The 14734-nt window shown below is 38.6% G+C and overlaps 1 protein-coding gene across 1 annotated transcript in view; it reads left to right on the top strand.

Annotated features, from left to right (window-relative positions):
• The window catches only part of CCDC178 (coiled-coil domain containing 178), a 313262-nt gene that overhangs the window by 24416 nt on the left and 274112 nt on the right, over positions 1–14734 (top strand). The window contains exons 5-6 of the mRNA XM_065582469.1: positions 8597–8817; positions 11104–11246. Of these exons, the coding sequence (XP_065438541.1) occupies positions 8597–8817; positions 11104–11246 (364 nt within the window). The remainder of the gene's footprint in view (positions 1–8596; positions 8818–11103; positions 11247–14734) is intronic.

Genomic DNA, 14734 nt, shown 5'->3' with positions numbered 1-14734 from the left:
AATTAACGCATTTTCAGTTTTGTTAATAGATGCAGTGATATAATATTTTTTTTTAAATCAGCATGGGATTCTAATGTGAGAAAACTCTGAAACTCCACTCCCTTGAGTTACATCACCAAAACCAGCTGATGAGATTCTTTCCTTGAATTAACTTGTATTGTCATTGTCATCATTATGGGTGGTGTTATTTATTCAAATGTAAAAACTATGCTAAAGTGGAGCTAAGCAGGAGAGTATATATCTGTAACTTCAGGGTAAAAAACATTACAGGGATGCTGTAACTATCTCAAGCATTACAAACCCAGGAATTTCATAGTTAAAGTGTAGTGCGGTCTCTCTGAACCTGGCATGAAACCATGCATCTTCCTCTGCATCTTCCTAAATTTCACTTCTGTTTCAGTCATTCGCTGATTACCAGCACTCCTGGCTCCAAGCACTGTCAGTTCACTGCAGTTGACCTAACCCACTGGTTAAGTCCCCAAAGTCCACCCCTTTCACGGAATAAATCAAATGAAAGTCTCTAGTTCAAAAGGAATAATTTTGGGGAAATTCTATAGTCTGTGTTATACTGGAGGTCAGACTGGATAATCACAATGATTCCTTCTGGCCTTGGAATCTTTGAATTCTGGGCTGTACTCTTCATTTGTCCTCCCTTTGCAGGAATAACTGCACACTCTTAAATGGCCAGCTTACTGTGTGATATAAGTGTACACTTAAGAAATGCAAACATGTTGCGGTATAGAAATGCACAGTTAAGGTACTCAAACAACCTTAATTCTGCTCTCTATTGATGCCATGATATAATGGTATAATTAAGACATTTTAGTGTTTGCCCTAGACTAGATGAGTGGCCCTCCACGTGGACAGTCACTAATCATCACTCTGCCAAAGAAAGGCAATCTGAAATTGTGTCAAAATTACCGGACCATAAGTTTATTTAGTCATACCAGCAAAGTGATGTTGAAAGTCATATTGAAAAGATCGAAGCTACAAGTGGAGACTATCATCGCTGAAGAACAGGCTGGCTTTCGTGCTGGAAGAAGTATCACAGAACAGATTTTCAATCTTCATGTTCTATGTGAGAAGTACTTACAACACCAGCAGGACATCTACCATGTCTTTATTGACTTCAAGAAGGCGTTTGACAGAGCATGGCATGAAGCTCTCTGGGCAATCACGAAGAAGTGCAGTGTTGGTCGTAAGCTTATTCTTACCATTAAACAACTGTAAGCCAAGGCCAGCAGTGCAGTTCTCGTTAATGGCACAATAAGAGAGTAGTTTTGCATCACTGTTGGAGTCCAGCAAGGCTGCCTTCTTTCGCCTACACTGTTCAACATCTACTTGGAGTGCATAATGACTGATGCCTTAGAAGATCACATATACACAGTCAGCACTGGGGGGCGAACAATCTCAAATCTTTGGTTCGCTGATGATATTGACGGCTTGGCAGGCAGTGAAGATGAACTTGCCAACCTTGTGAAATGATTGGATGAAACCTCTGCAAAATACGGTATGGAAATCACTACAGAGAAAACCAAGCTGATGACAAACAAATGTGACAGGATCAGCTCACATATCACTGTCAGTGGACAAGAGCTGGAGACAGTGAAATAGTTCAAGTATTTGGGGGCAATCATCACTGATGAAAGATCCAAGAAAGAAATTCTGGCAAGAACTGCGCAAACAGCAGCAGCAGTGGCAAAGCTAAAGCCAATTAGGAGGCATAAGAACATCTCCCTGGAATCAAAACTGAAAATGCTACTGAATTGGTCATCTCCATTTTTCAGTGTGTGTGTGAGACATGGACCCTTATGGCAGAACTTGAATGGAAAATACAGGTAGTAGAGTTGAGATACTTCTGTAAAATCTTGGGCATCTCCTACTTCAACCATGTCACTAATGAACAGGTCTGCAACATCATCACCCAATGCGCTGGGTCATATAAAGACCTCCTGACGACTATGAAGAAGCGCAAGCTGAAGTGGTACGGCCATGTAACAAGATCATCTGGCTTATCCAAGATCATTCTCAAAGGGACAGTACAGGGGACGAGGAGAAGAGGTAGACAGAAGAAGAGATGGATTGACAACATAAAAGAGTGGACAGGAATGGACTTCATGGAGACTCAAGCACTGACACACAATCGTTAGGGGTGGAGACAATTGGTTGATTGCTCATCAATGATGGTGCCCCAGCGACCAATGCGGTTATGGGAATGATGATGATGAGATAAAATTGATTTTTTTAAAAGACACATTAGTTTTTTTTCCATACGTTTTTCCCTCACGGTATCTCACAGAGCAGAGTTAACTCTTTCAGTTGACTTCACTGATCACGCCATTATTTCTTACAGGAATCCTGCTCAGTAGAATCCAAATGTTGTTTGACTCTTCCACGGCTTTCTATGAGGTCTGCTACAGTAGCGACATTTTCCAAGCTTTTTCCCCAGTTGATAAAACGTGTTTACTTCCATCAGTTTGGTACCACTGGGTATTCTGTTCTAGTCAGGGCACCAGCTACTACCAACATTTTTGTAATAACATATTGAGAAGGCTTTTTCTGAGCAGGGTTAAATGATATAGTGTTAGTAACACCTGCAGCAGCCAGTGACCACACCAAGAGCTTTTCCACTTGGGGATACTCAAGAAAGTGATGCTAAATTAACTAAAGATGTGAATTTAACGTAAGTGAATTAAGCTAAACCGAATGAATGCCACTTTATTTCTGAAATGAGAGCATCCACATGGGTTTAATGCACTTCACTTTAATTTATTTGGCTTAACTTACCTGGGTATGCCTAGGTAACGCTAAAACTGTTTCCAATATGTTGCAGCTGAACTGGCATTAGCATTGCTGGGAAATGTTTACAACATATTTTAACTGTAGACAAAGTCCTCATGGCGACTACATTTTATCAGGTATTTTAATTCTGTGAATTAGGGAGATCTGTATCACTTGCTTTTGGCTACTTCTCTTTTTTATGCACTTATTTATTTGTATTTGTATTATTGTCCTGTGGCCCCATGGCCACAGTATGTGAGTAGCTCATAATTTTTAATGTATTTATCTTCTGAATATTTTTGTGAGATAGGGACCTATTTTAATTTTACAAATGGGGCTCTGAGGCTCAGAGAGACAAGTGACTTGCTCAAGGTAACACAGGAAGTTTGTGGCAAAACAGGAAATTGAACCTTCGTCTCCCAAATCCCAGCCTGACACCTAACCAGTGAACCATCCTTCCTCTTCTTTGGCTGATTCTAATGGTAAAAGTATCCAACAGATTGAGTTGATCAATTTTATCACAGAGTCTTAGAAGACAGAGAAGAAGAACAGGAGAATGGCCATACTAGGTCAGACCAATGGTCCATCTAGCCAAGTATCCTGTCTTCCAACAGCGTCCAGTGCCAGATGCTTCAGAGGGAATGAACAGAATAGGGCATTTATTGAATGATCCATCCCATTGCACAATCCCAGCTTCTGCCAAATGTCATTTTATTCTTGTCATGTGGGTTTGATTGCATGCTGCATAAAAGAATTGCTCTTTGTACTATAAGCATGTAGCAGTTCTCCAAAAAGGGCAATATTTTTGGAGTTTAATGTAAACACCCTACACACACCCACATCTTATATAATTTGAAAACTTATTTTGTGTATGTTTAGATGAGGTATGATGTGGAGCTGTCAAGTGGTTTCATAAGTCTGTAGGTGAGGTGAAACAATGGTGCCCAAAATAAGAAAGTATCATTTTTTTTGCACAGTTTCAGAAACGATGCAACATGACTATGACTTCATTTTTTACTGATAAGTTAATTTCAGCTCTTTAATATGGTGCTTATTGGTCAAAGCTACCAAATGACAATGTAGTAAAAGATTTTTATTTGTTTTGCATGGGCAAGTATTTTTTTCTCCAGAAATGATGAGGCTATTTAGCATGTGGGAAAAATGACAGATATTAACGTTTTGCAATATACGATCATGAAATGTCTTAACATTGCATATTCTTAATTGTGAAAGTATCTCACAAGTGATTATAATAGTTTTCTATATTTTCAACTGAAATTTGCTGACCAAATCAGTCATACTGAAGATTGTGCACCAGTAGCAGTAGGTTGTGTGCCCATGGTTTGTATGGCATAGTGGCTAGATGTAGATACATGTGAATTCCTAATGCAATGCTTCTCCATTTGCAAGCTTTTTGTACATACAATGTAGCATCTAGTCTGCCTACGAGAAAGTTTTAATTTGTAATTGCCTATGCATGCAGTACTAGCCTTTGAAATATTTTAGAAACCATCTTTTTAATTCAGTGTCACTTATGCACAAGTCTGTAGTGGTGTTAGAGATGACAATACACAGCCGCATATTGGGCTTCAGTCAAAGTGCTCACTAAACAAAAATGGCAATTTTGATACTCACATATAGATCTAATTTATAACTGATCTAGCACAAGTCTGTATACTTTTATTAGGTGAAAACTGGTGATAGTGGTAGTGTTAATTCTAACAATATATTTTTGGAGTTTTACCTCTACAAAGAAGTTACAGTATATGAAGACATGGAGGATACAAACCCCTTAATGCTTACATCAAAGAGAAAAAGACTCTCATGAAATTTTGAAAAATGTGTTATTTGTCAAAAAAATAAAAAAAATGCAAAATTGTCAAAAGCCACCAATGCTGGACAGAATTCTGTGATGCTGGCAGCAGAAGCCAGGAGAGATGAATTGTATTGGCAGCTACTGAATGAGTTTTTTAGTTTAGAAGATGTGCCACCAATACTCTATCACTGGAGTTGCTTTCAGAAATACAAAAGCAAATTGAATTTGGCATGTCACTGTTGTATTGAACGCAGGAAAGAAAACAGACTTTGAATCTGATCTGAGATCATTATGTTCTCCTTCTTCTATAGCCACCAGAGTAAGCACATTCTCCAGTGATAGGTCCTGTTGCATTGTTTGCTTGAGAACACACAAGAAAGATAAGAAGCTTCATAAAATACAAACATTTGAGAGAGCAACCAATCAAAGGGAGACAGCATTTCAAAGAAGAGATGATGACATTTTGCACCAAATATTGGTGGAAGACTTGATTGCTTCGGATGCATTTTATCCCGCAGCCTGTTTTTCTTCCTAATTGAGTAAAATAAATCTTAAAGCAAAATCATCTAGTTACAGTGCAACATTACTGTCACCTCATGACATAGCATTTTACTAGCTGATTGGAGAGAGAGACAATGATCTTTTGTACAACAAGAAGGCTCTTCTCCTGTCCAAGCTGCTACAAAGATATAAAGCCCTATTTACCTAAGATGTAGAAACTGGAAGCTATTCCAGTAGCAAATTACAGGCAAGATTAGAATAACGCTATGGTTCTGCAATTTCATTGCATGGACAGCATGGCCAAGGCAAATCTACCATTGTTCTGTGCACCACAATCACATTAGCTGATACTATCTAAGATACTAATAATCTGAAACAGGAATTTAAGTTATCCAAATGGTTTGTAGATGTTCTTCTCGCCAGTGAGCCTGATGAACAGCTTTCAAATGAAGTAGTGGTTTTGTATAATGCCACTTCGATTCTTTGGTCTGAAATAGACAAAATGAAAGCCTCAGATTGTTATCCAAAGCCAGGTGATTGTATTTTACAGAGGTCAGCCACCTTTGTACCTCAGTTTGTGCAGGAGTTTGTCTTTTGGTTGATAAAGAAGCATATAATTTAACCAGCAATGAGTGTCATCCTTCAGAAGACATTCAAAGAAGGTGCCTCTCAGTTACAGGGTGAATGATATTTAACAGTTCCAATATTATCACACCACTGCACATAAGCCTTACTGTACAGCTATACCGTGAGTTTAGGTCTCTCAATTTAATTGCCATACTAGACCTTCATGGATTCTGAATCAACTATGATGAGCTGTGATAGTTCAGACTTTGCAGCATTAATGATGAAGTAGACAGTCTTCAAGGAGGTGTGTTCATTCCAAATAGAATTGTACCACTTCATGCTGGTTGAAATCTCATCCATGAAGGAGATGATAATATAGACATCTGGGAAGAGATCATTGATGGAAAGAATACCTTCCATTCAATGGCTAGAGTGGAATTTCAAGAACAGCCTGCAAATAATCCAGTATCACAAGAAATATCACTGAAGTGTGGGAAAGAAAAGTCACTTGCTCTCCCTGGGCAATCAGAGTCTCTTATGCAGTGCACAGCCTTTGGAAAACCAGAAACGTCTTGCCATGAAAAAGTACTTGAGAAAATAAACTCTTGTCACCTACAAATGAACGCTATCCAAGATCTCTCTTGGAGTCTTTTAAGACTTCTAGCTTATGATGTCCTATCAACACCAAATGTTGATATTGTTCATACTCAGGCAATTCCATTTTGGACTGGCTTCAACCACAAGTTTGCAACAAAGAAGAGCACCTACACAGCAGTTGCATATGCATCTATTGTGGATGTCAAGCCACCTGCCATGGCCATCGTCTGTACTATAATGCTGAAATCTAAGGAAATGTCAGCAGCTATTGAATAGCAGCATGCTGTTCAGACCATGGATCAGCAGCTATGTGCTGTTGCTCAGCAAGTGAAAAGAACTCTCCCAAATGAACTTGGTACCAGTGTCATTCACCTGGGTGGTTTTCACAACTTATGCTGTTTTTTGCATGTATTGGGAAATCAGGGGCAATACTGGATTGCTAGACCTACTTGTTGACTCAGATGTGTATGCAGCTTGTATTGCAGATCCAATGCTTGCTGGAATGCAATTCAACCATGCTCCATATGGCTTGACTCTAGTATCTGAGGCCCTAAGTACTCTGAAATTGTATTTGTTTGTTAAATGGTGTGAGCAGGGAGGAGGTACTTGTGTAGATCCAGCATTTGTCTGGAAAATATTGGCTGACACTGTGTTCTTACAACATGTCATTAAAGAGTGTGAGTATGCTATAACTCAGAATATGCTACCACTATTGGTGGAATTTCGGACATGGGAGTATGGCTAGTCTCCTACTTTCAAGTTCTGAGATCATTTCCTCTCCTTTATATAGGTATTTAAATGTCCATGCAGAGCAAGAGGGTGATTGGAAACTTCACCTAACACACAGCATGCCATGCTTGCATACTTCTTTACTGTAAATTGGCCCAGCTATGCCAGGTGAATACCAAGCTACAATCTTAATTTGTAAAATGTCCCTGAAGAAGTACATAGTGCCTTTGGATCTGGGAAATTTGCTGTGCATCAGACTCCTTGTTCTTTCACTGGAATTTGGGGTGCTGTAGGAACAGAGAAAATGATCATCAAAGATTCAAAGGGCAGCAGTGGGATTGTAGGACTGACAAGAAAGATGCCAGCATCTGTCAGATGGGCCCTCACAAGACATGTCCTGAGTGAATATGCAAAAGCTATGAGAGAAAGAAGTGACCTAACAAGGAGTGGGGACAGTTTTTAAGAGTATGTCAAAAGAGAATGTTGGCAAACAAAGATGTGGATGTCTCTGCACATAGTAAGCCAATATCTAGTTTACCCATTGCAACTTGGATGGGAAAATGTGGATGATGAACTACTTCTGTATTCTTCAATGGCCCAGTGGCATCTGAGCTTCTACAAGACCTTATTTCTGCCCATATAAGTAAGGGTCGCTCCCCAGTCAGCTGTGTCTGTAGTCAGAATGATCTTTTCTGCACACTGTGTATGTGCCAAGGCAATGGAGACTGTGGTAACCCATATATTCTTAACAGAGATGATAATGATGGAAAAAATGATGATGATATTGACTGGAAATGTCACCAGTGCTGTTATGTTTCAATGATACCTTTACAAATTTATTATTAGATTTTGTTTTACCCTTTAGATTGTTGTTGTGATGTTTTGAAGTCACAAATAAATCCAAGTCTCTTGAAACAGACATTAACCAAAATGAATGCAAATATTTCAAAGTGGTCATTACATTTTTAACTTGTTGATGATGATATTGCTTATCCCTGTTTCTATGATATTGAGATCACTTGACAGCTCTACATCAAACTTTATCTAAAAGTAGACATAATAAGCTTTCAAGTGACATATGATTTGCATATGTGTAGGATGTTAACTAAACCAAATCAGTGGTGTCTCCTACATGCCTGCTACAGGTAGATACGTTGAAAACCAGTCACATAGCTTTCCCCAATATATCTAATGTTGGATTTAAGGACATATGTAACTAACGTTTAGCCAAAGTGTACAATAAGAAAGACTTTCAAAGCTGTCAGAAATTCTTAGAATAGGCAGTGAGCTCCAGGCAACCAGGACCTGCCCTCTCATTCACCTTTCCTTCCTTGTAAACTGGATTGCTAGTGTAATGTACTGGGTATTATTAAGCACAATTTTTGAACAGCTCTTCATTTAATAAAACTTTAATAAAACTTTTAGTGATGTGTTTTGTAATGCATGTTCTCTTATTGACCCTTAAAAAGTAGGGTTTACAGCAAACTGTTTATAAAATGTTTGCAATTATTTTAGCAACATATTTTATAAGCTCATTAAATATGTGTAATGTTACTCAAATGTTCATATTTTTATACTACTTGTCTTACTTTTTTTTTTTAACAGAACATGAGATTTGTACTCAAGATATCTCAGAACTACAGTGGCATTTTGACACTGCAAATCGTCAGCTCCAACAGGTAAAAGCCCAAGTACTTAAGATAGAGACAGTTAATGGAAGGATTCAAGAGGATATAGACTTCATGAAGAAATACAGCCCTCTGCTGGAAGAAAAGCTGAATCTTGAGGGTGACGCTATGAAGGATGTATTACTGGCACATGGAAAGGTAAATAGAAATGATGCAAGGATGTTTTAACTAAAATCTTTCTGCTAATTAGGGACATGCACGTTTAGAATTGCCATCTGTTGCCAACGCCAAAGTGCTGTTCCATATACTGCATGCAAAGGATGCACTGAATACAGGAGTTTTCTGCTTACATTAGTTCTAATGTGCCTTAGTGTTCCTTATCAATAATTTTTGTAAGATGCATGTATTACTAATAGTGTTTATTCTTCACATTTTGTAACCCAAAAAAGAAAAGTTTATAAAAAATGTGTATTTTTAGCATTACAATATTTTGGAGTATACCTTTGTAATTACTTCTTTTAAATGTGATACAGAGGAATTCAGGCTACTGATTTTACATCTAAAGACATTGTTGATCTCTTTCTCAGATGTTTAATGGTACTTGCAGTATTAATATGATTAAAAACAAATCTATGAAGTTCCAGAAAAAGTGGAAACACATTTTCCTGGAAAATTCAACAAAACATCTTATACTATCATTCTGCTTTAGTCTTCAGTCAGTGTTTCAGTAATTTTCTCTTTTTTCATTAAGCTTATCCAGTTAATTATCTTCCAGTGTTTTCCAGTTTCCAAATTTTAGTTATTGTTGCACTGCTGGATGTGTGAATAGTATTGATATTTTTTCTCCATAAAGATCCATGTGGAAAAGTTTAGCCCTTTTCTATTTCCATAGCTGCCATAAGTGCCTGTGCATTAGAATTCCAAGAAGACTTCATATTAGTGAGCTTCTGCAGAGAATTTTACAATTTATTTTGTGCTGCTTGCAGATAGCTCATGATACATGAAGCCCAACTCCTGAATTACTAGTGTCACTGGACTTGCAAGAGAAAATTTTACCTTTTAATGTCAATGAAGAGCTTTACAAATAACATGATGATCTTAAACAAATTTGCTATTGATCCATTTTTCTTTCTTTAAAATAAAAATCAACATTAACAAGTATATCATCACAGTACAATATACCTGAATACTTACTGGTACTCCTGCAAATGCCTCACTTCTAAATTATTTTATAAAGCCTGGGTGATATTTATTGATATGTACATAGGTTGTATGTGACTGTGAGTTGAGTAGATGTTCTATTCTTATGACTAACATTTTGTTATATCAGCAGATAGGGTAGTTTCAAAATAATGCTAATTAAAGGTCAGGCTGTTAACTTTTTCTTCTACTTATTTTTTTATTTCCATTCTTCTTGTTGTTGCCTTGGGATATATTTGATGCAGTGAAAATTTCAAAATGATCTGAAATACAATTCACGAAATAGACTTTTCCCAAAGCAATTTTAAATTAGTACCTTTTCCAGTACTGATTTTTTTCTTTCTATTACTAAATGAAATAATGCAAAATCTCATCATAGAAGTGGTAACACTACATGGCATAATAAGAATATAGATAATTTCTTGTGGTAACTCATTCACATATTTCCTCTTTAAAAAGTTATTAGATATTAAAAAATATATATTCAAGGTTTAAATTGTGCTCTAATTCATATGCTTGGATTAACTGGTTCCACCAGTTGTATTGGTTTTATCCTCCTCATTGCCTATGATCTTGCAGCAGGCACTTGATTTTCTCTTTAATTAAAAATAATTAGATAATATTGAGTATATATGTTTTTTTCTTTGGGAAATTAAAAAAAAAAGACTGAGCAGTTAATAAGGGCTTTAGATTATAATATACTCCTATTTTTGTTCTATTATGTGAATCACTGATTTCTTTAACTGTTAGAGGAGATTTTGGAAGGCAGAGAGGGCAGCTATGTACCAAATTCCCATTGAAAGTCAATGGGAATGTGGTGCCTAACTCTCATTTGTGCCTTTTGAAAATCTCCGTCATTGTCTCAGGCCCCTCTGTTTCTTGAGTGAATGTCAGGCTTGTACAGCCCCTCAGAAGCCTTTAAGTAATGATTCTGTAAGGTTGCTGAGTACAGACTCAGTGGCTTCTTCCAAGTTTTGTGTTCTGTTCCATTGGTCTCTGCCTTCCCATGCAAGTGGCCATCTTTTCATAATAACTTCCAAATGTTAGCAAGAGAACTTTCATTTTGTTATAACATTGGCTTTTTGATTTCATCAGGTTCTACATGTGCTTTGACATTGTCTTCTACTCTGACTGCTTTTTTGGTATTCCATGCTTTACTACACTCAAACTTTCAAATAGTAATAAGTGAGTCAGAAGATTACTGAATGAGAACAGTTGTGTTTAGAATATTATATACATTTCATAATGAAAACAGTTTATAGAAGATTTATTTTCCTTTTTCAGGCATCAAAATTATATTATGATGTTTATCGGGAACTTCTGAGAATCCAGCAGATTTTAAAACAAGTCACAGAAGAAGCTGAAAAGGAGAGAGAATCTATGTCTGAGAAAATTAAACACGCTGAGATAGTGTTGAAGCAGTACCAGTAAGAGCCCTTTAAAACATTATTAAAATATTCTGATGATCTTTAATATTTTGACAGTTTAGAAGTATAATGACAATAGAAGCACAGTATATTTGCATTCAGAAAATGTCTGTTTTAAATTCTGTTCTTGTTTGAGTGTCCTCTGCATATTATCAAACTGGGAATGTGCTGACCAGTGCAGTTTGGATGGTGGAACCTTTTGATAGTACCCAGGGCCGGCTTCAGGCACCAGCTTGGCAAGCAAGTGCTTGGGGCAGCCACTCCGGAGAGGGCGGCAGGTCCAGCTATTCGGTGGCAATTTGGCGGACCGTCCCTCACTCCCGCTCAGAGCGAAGGACCTTCTGCCGAATTGCCGCCGCAGATTGCAATCGCGGCTTTTTTTTTTTTTGGCTGCTTGGGGCGGCCAAAACCCTGGAGCCGGCCCTGATAGTACCACCTGTTAAAGTGCTCATCCACCCCTCCTACTGCTCCCCTCAGCATTCGAGCATATTCTGAGGGCATGACTATAAATAGGGCTGCCACCTTAGTTACTTTCTTCCACACAACTCAGATGGATGTGGACCTTTCTAGATCTCTTGGATCCACAGCTTTGAATGACTACTAACTCTACTGTGACATACCCAGACCTGTGGGGTACAGGAGTCTGGTAGAGGGCAAATATACTGGTCACTGGATGAGTAGTTTTCTGTTCCCTGAGTGACCAGAGCAGGGGCTGCACTAGAGTAATCAGGAACCTGCTAGAACCAGTTAAGGCAGGCAGGCTAATTAGGACACCTGGAGCCAATTAAGAAGAGGCTGCTAGAAACAATTAAGACAGGCTAATCAGGGCACCTGGGTTTTAAAAAGGAGCTCACTTCAGTTTGTGGTGGGAGTGTGAGGAGCTGGGAGCAAGAGGCGCAAGGAGCTGAGAGTGAGAGGGTGTGCTGCTGGAGGACTGAGCACGAGTGTTACACTGCTCTACAGCCAAAATGCTTCTGAAATAAATGTAGTCAGACTTTACTAATTCTGGGTCACTGAGAACGAAAATGATGCTTAAAATTGTTGATTGGCTCTAGTTTTCAAGATATGCTATTGGGTTAGTATATATGACCCTTGACTTGGGAATGGTGGAGGATAAGTGAGTTATAAAGGGAAGGGATCTCAATTTAAACCAGAAATGACTCAAATTCATCTTTGACTGGATCTATGAATAAATCTATGACTGGGTTTGGACAGTACTTGCTTTTTAGGCAAAACAATGAATGATGCAATCTGAAGCTGGTATTGCGTCATACATGATATGAATTGCATCATGCTATTCCTAGAAGTCATGGATGATGCAATCATAACGAAGCGTACATCACTCTGCTGAACAAATTGCCCTATATCAGCTCTAGAAATCATACAGTGTCGTGCTCTCTTATTTGTCAGTGTTTGATTTTGCAAAGGGACACATTTCTGTTTAGCCAAAGTGAGCAGAGATGCCTCGTACTTGTGTGAACAGTGTAGATAACTTCTGCTATGTTTGTGGTGAAGTGACTTTTGCATCACAAAAGTGCAGTATAACCACTATGGTTAAGAAAGCCTATCACCTTTATTTTGGCTGCAAAATTGGAGATCAGGACAAGTGGCGATTTGAAGGTTGGTACTCTCTTGCTTGGTCTGCAGACTGGATACACAAAGTACTGCTGTTTTCTCTGCGAATGGGATAGTCGTGCAAGAGATTCCCACTACATCAAGAAAGATTGGCCACTCCGACAGTCATTGGAGCCTGGGAGGAAAAGTGTTCAGCATCCACCACTTGTTGAATCAAGGAAGATTTTGTTACCACCCTTACACATCAAACTGGGTCTGATGAAGAACTTTGTCAAGGCCATTGACAAAACACAAGCAGCTTTCAAGTACCTCCGTGGAAAATTTCCAAGGTTAAGTGAAGCTAAGATAAAGGAAGGTGTCTTTGTTGATCCTCAGATTTGTGAACTTCTTCGAGATGATGCATTTGACCATGCACTGCATGGCAAAGAAAAGACGGCATGGAAAGCCTTCTAGTTAGTGGCAATAAATTTTCTCGGAAACAACAAGGCAGACAACTACAGGTTGTTGGTGGAAAACCTCCTCAAGGCATACAAAAGCCTTGGTTGCAACATGTCACTAAAGATACATTTCTCTCATCTAGATTTTTTTCCACCGAACTGCGGAGCAGTGAGCGACGAGCACGGCGAGCGATTTCACCAGGACATTGCAACAATGGAGAAATGCTATCAGGGCAAATGGAGCACATCAATGCTCGCAGACTATTGCTGGCCAGTGACAAGAGATGCTCCATTTAATGAATACAAGAGACAAGCCAAGAAGCGCCGAGTAGACACTGAATAGGACTATACTATGTACATAATAGTTTTTTGCCTTTTGTTTCATTATAAATTTTATTTATATAACCCTTTTGCTGATTTTTAAAGTGTTACATAAACAGGACAGGTGAAATATTATCATGTAAAGCAACCATAAACACATGAAAAGACCTAGGTTTACAATTTATGATTAAAACTCTACTATCTACACAATATACATAGACATAAAATGTAAATACTTAAATATCTTAGAAACAGTAGCCAATCAGCCAATATGTTTTAATTGTCATATTTGAATTCAGCACATCAAAATATATAATAAATAGCACATTTTATCTCTGAAGCAGATGACTTCTCAAAAATTGCAGACCAGGGTTATCAGACACCAGGAGGAAGGTCCTGTGGTGAGAATAAGGAAGGTGTTTGGAGGAGGCCATCGGGAAGTAGCCCAGGGAGTTGTAGCTGTCATGCAGCTGTTACAGGAGGCACTATAGACAGCTGCAATCCACAGGGCCCTGGGCTGGAACCCAGAGTAGAGTGCGGGCCCGGGTTCCCCCCCAAACCTCCCAATTGACCTGGACTGTGGGTTCTCCCAGAGGGGAAGGTCTCTGGGCTGTTCCCCAACCCACATGGTGAATCTCTGAGGCAAGAAAATCTGCCAATAAGCGCAGGACCTACCAAGATAGAGGAGGAACTTTGTCACACTGCATTAGTTGTTAGATTAGATTATCTAGCTAGTTTTATAGTTCATAGTATTAGCATTAGGATTTTAACTTAAAATATTTACGAAGACTATGGTGTTGGCGTTGATTGCAGATCCAAAGACAATGAAGCATGATTTTAAAAGATGTGCATCATGTCCTGCAGTCTTACTGGCATCCAGTGCATGTGTCAGGTGACTTAAATGACATGGGAAAGGACGTTCCCCTTCACATTGTGCTGTTTTTAGCATGTTCACTACTTGGGCCAGTAAGGAGAGAGAAAATATACTTCAGGCCCTCAAGAGGCCCTGTCTGCCCAACCTCTAGGATCTGAACCTCAAAGAGATTTGACAGAAAAGATAAGGGATCCAAGGTGGCTCTGAGTACTTTCCCAAAAGAGAACCATGGAAAAGGGTTTGGTCTTGGCATGGAGCTCTGGTTCCAAGCCAACTGAGAT

This window comes from Chrysemys picta, chromosome 2 (genome assembly GCF_011386835.1).
Source record: "Chrysemys picta bellii isolate R12L10 chromosome 2, ASM1138683v2, whole genome shotgun sequence".
Taxonomy (NCBI): Eukaryota; Metazoa; Chordata; order Testudines; family Emydidae; genus Chrysemys; species Chrysemys picta.
Note: the sequence above shows the minus strand (reverse complement) of the source record. Positions and strands in the feature narration are given on the sequence as shown.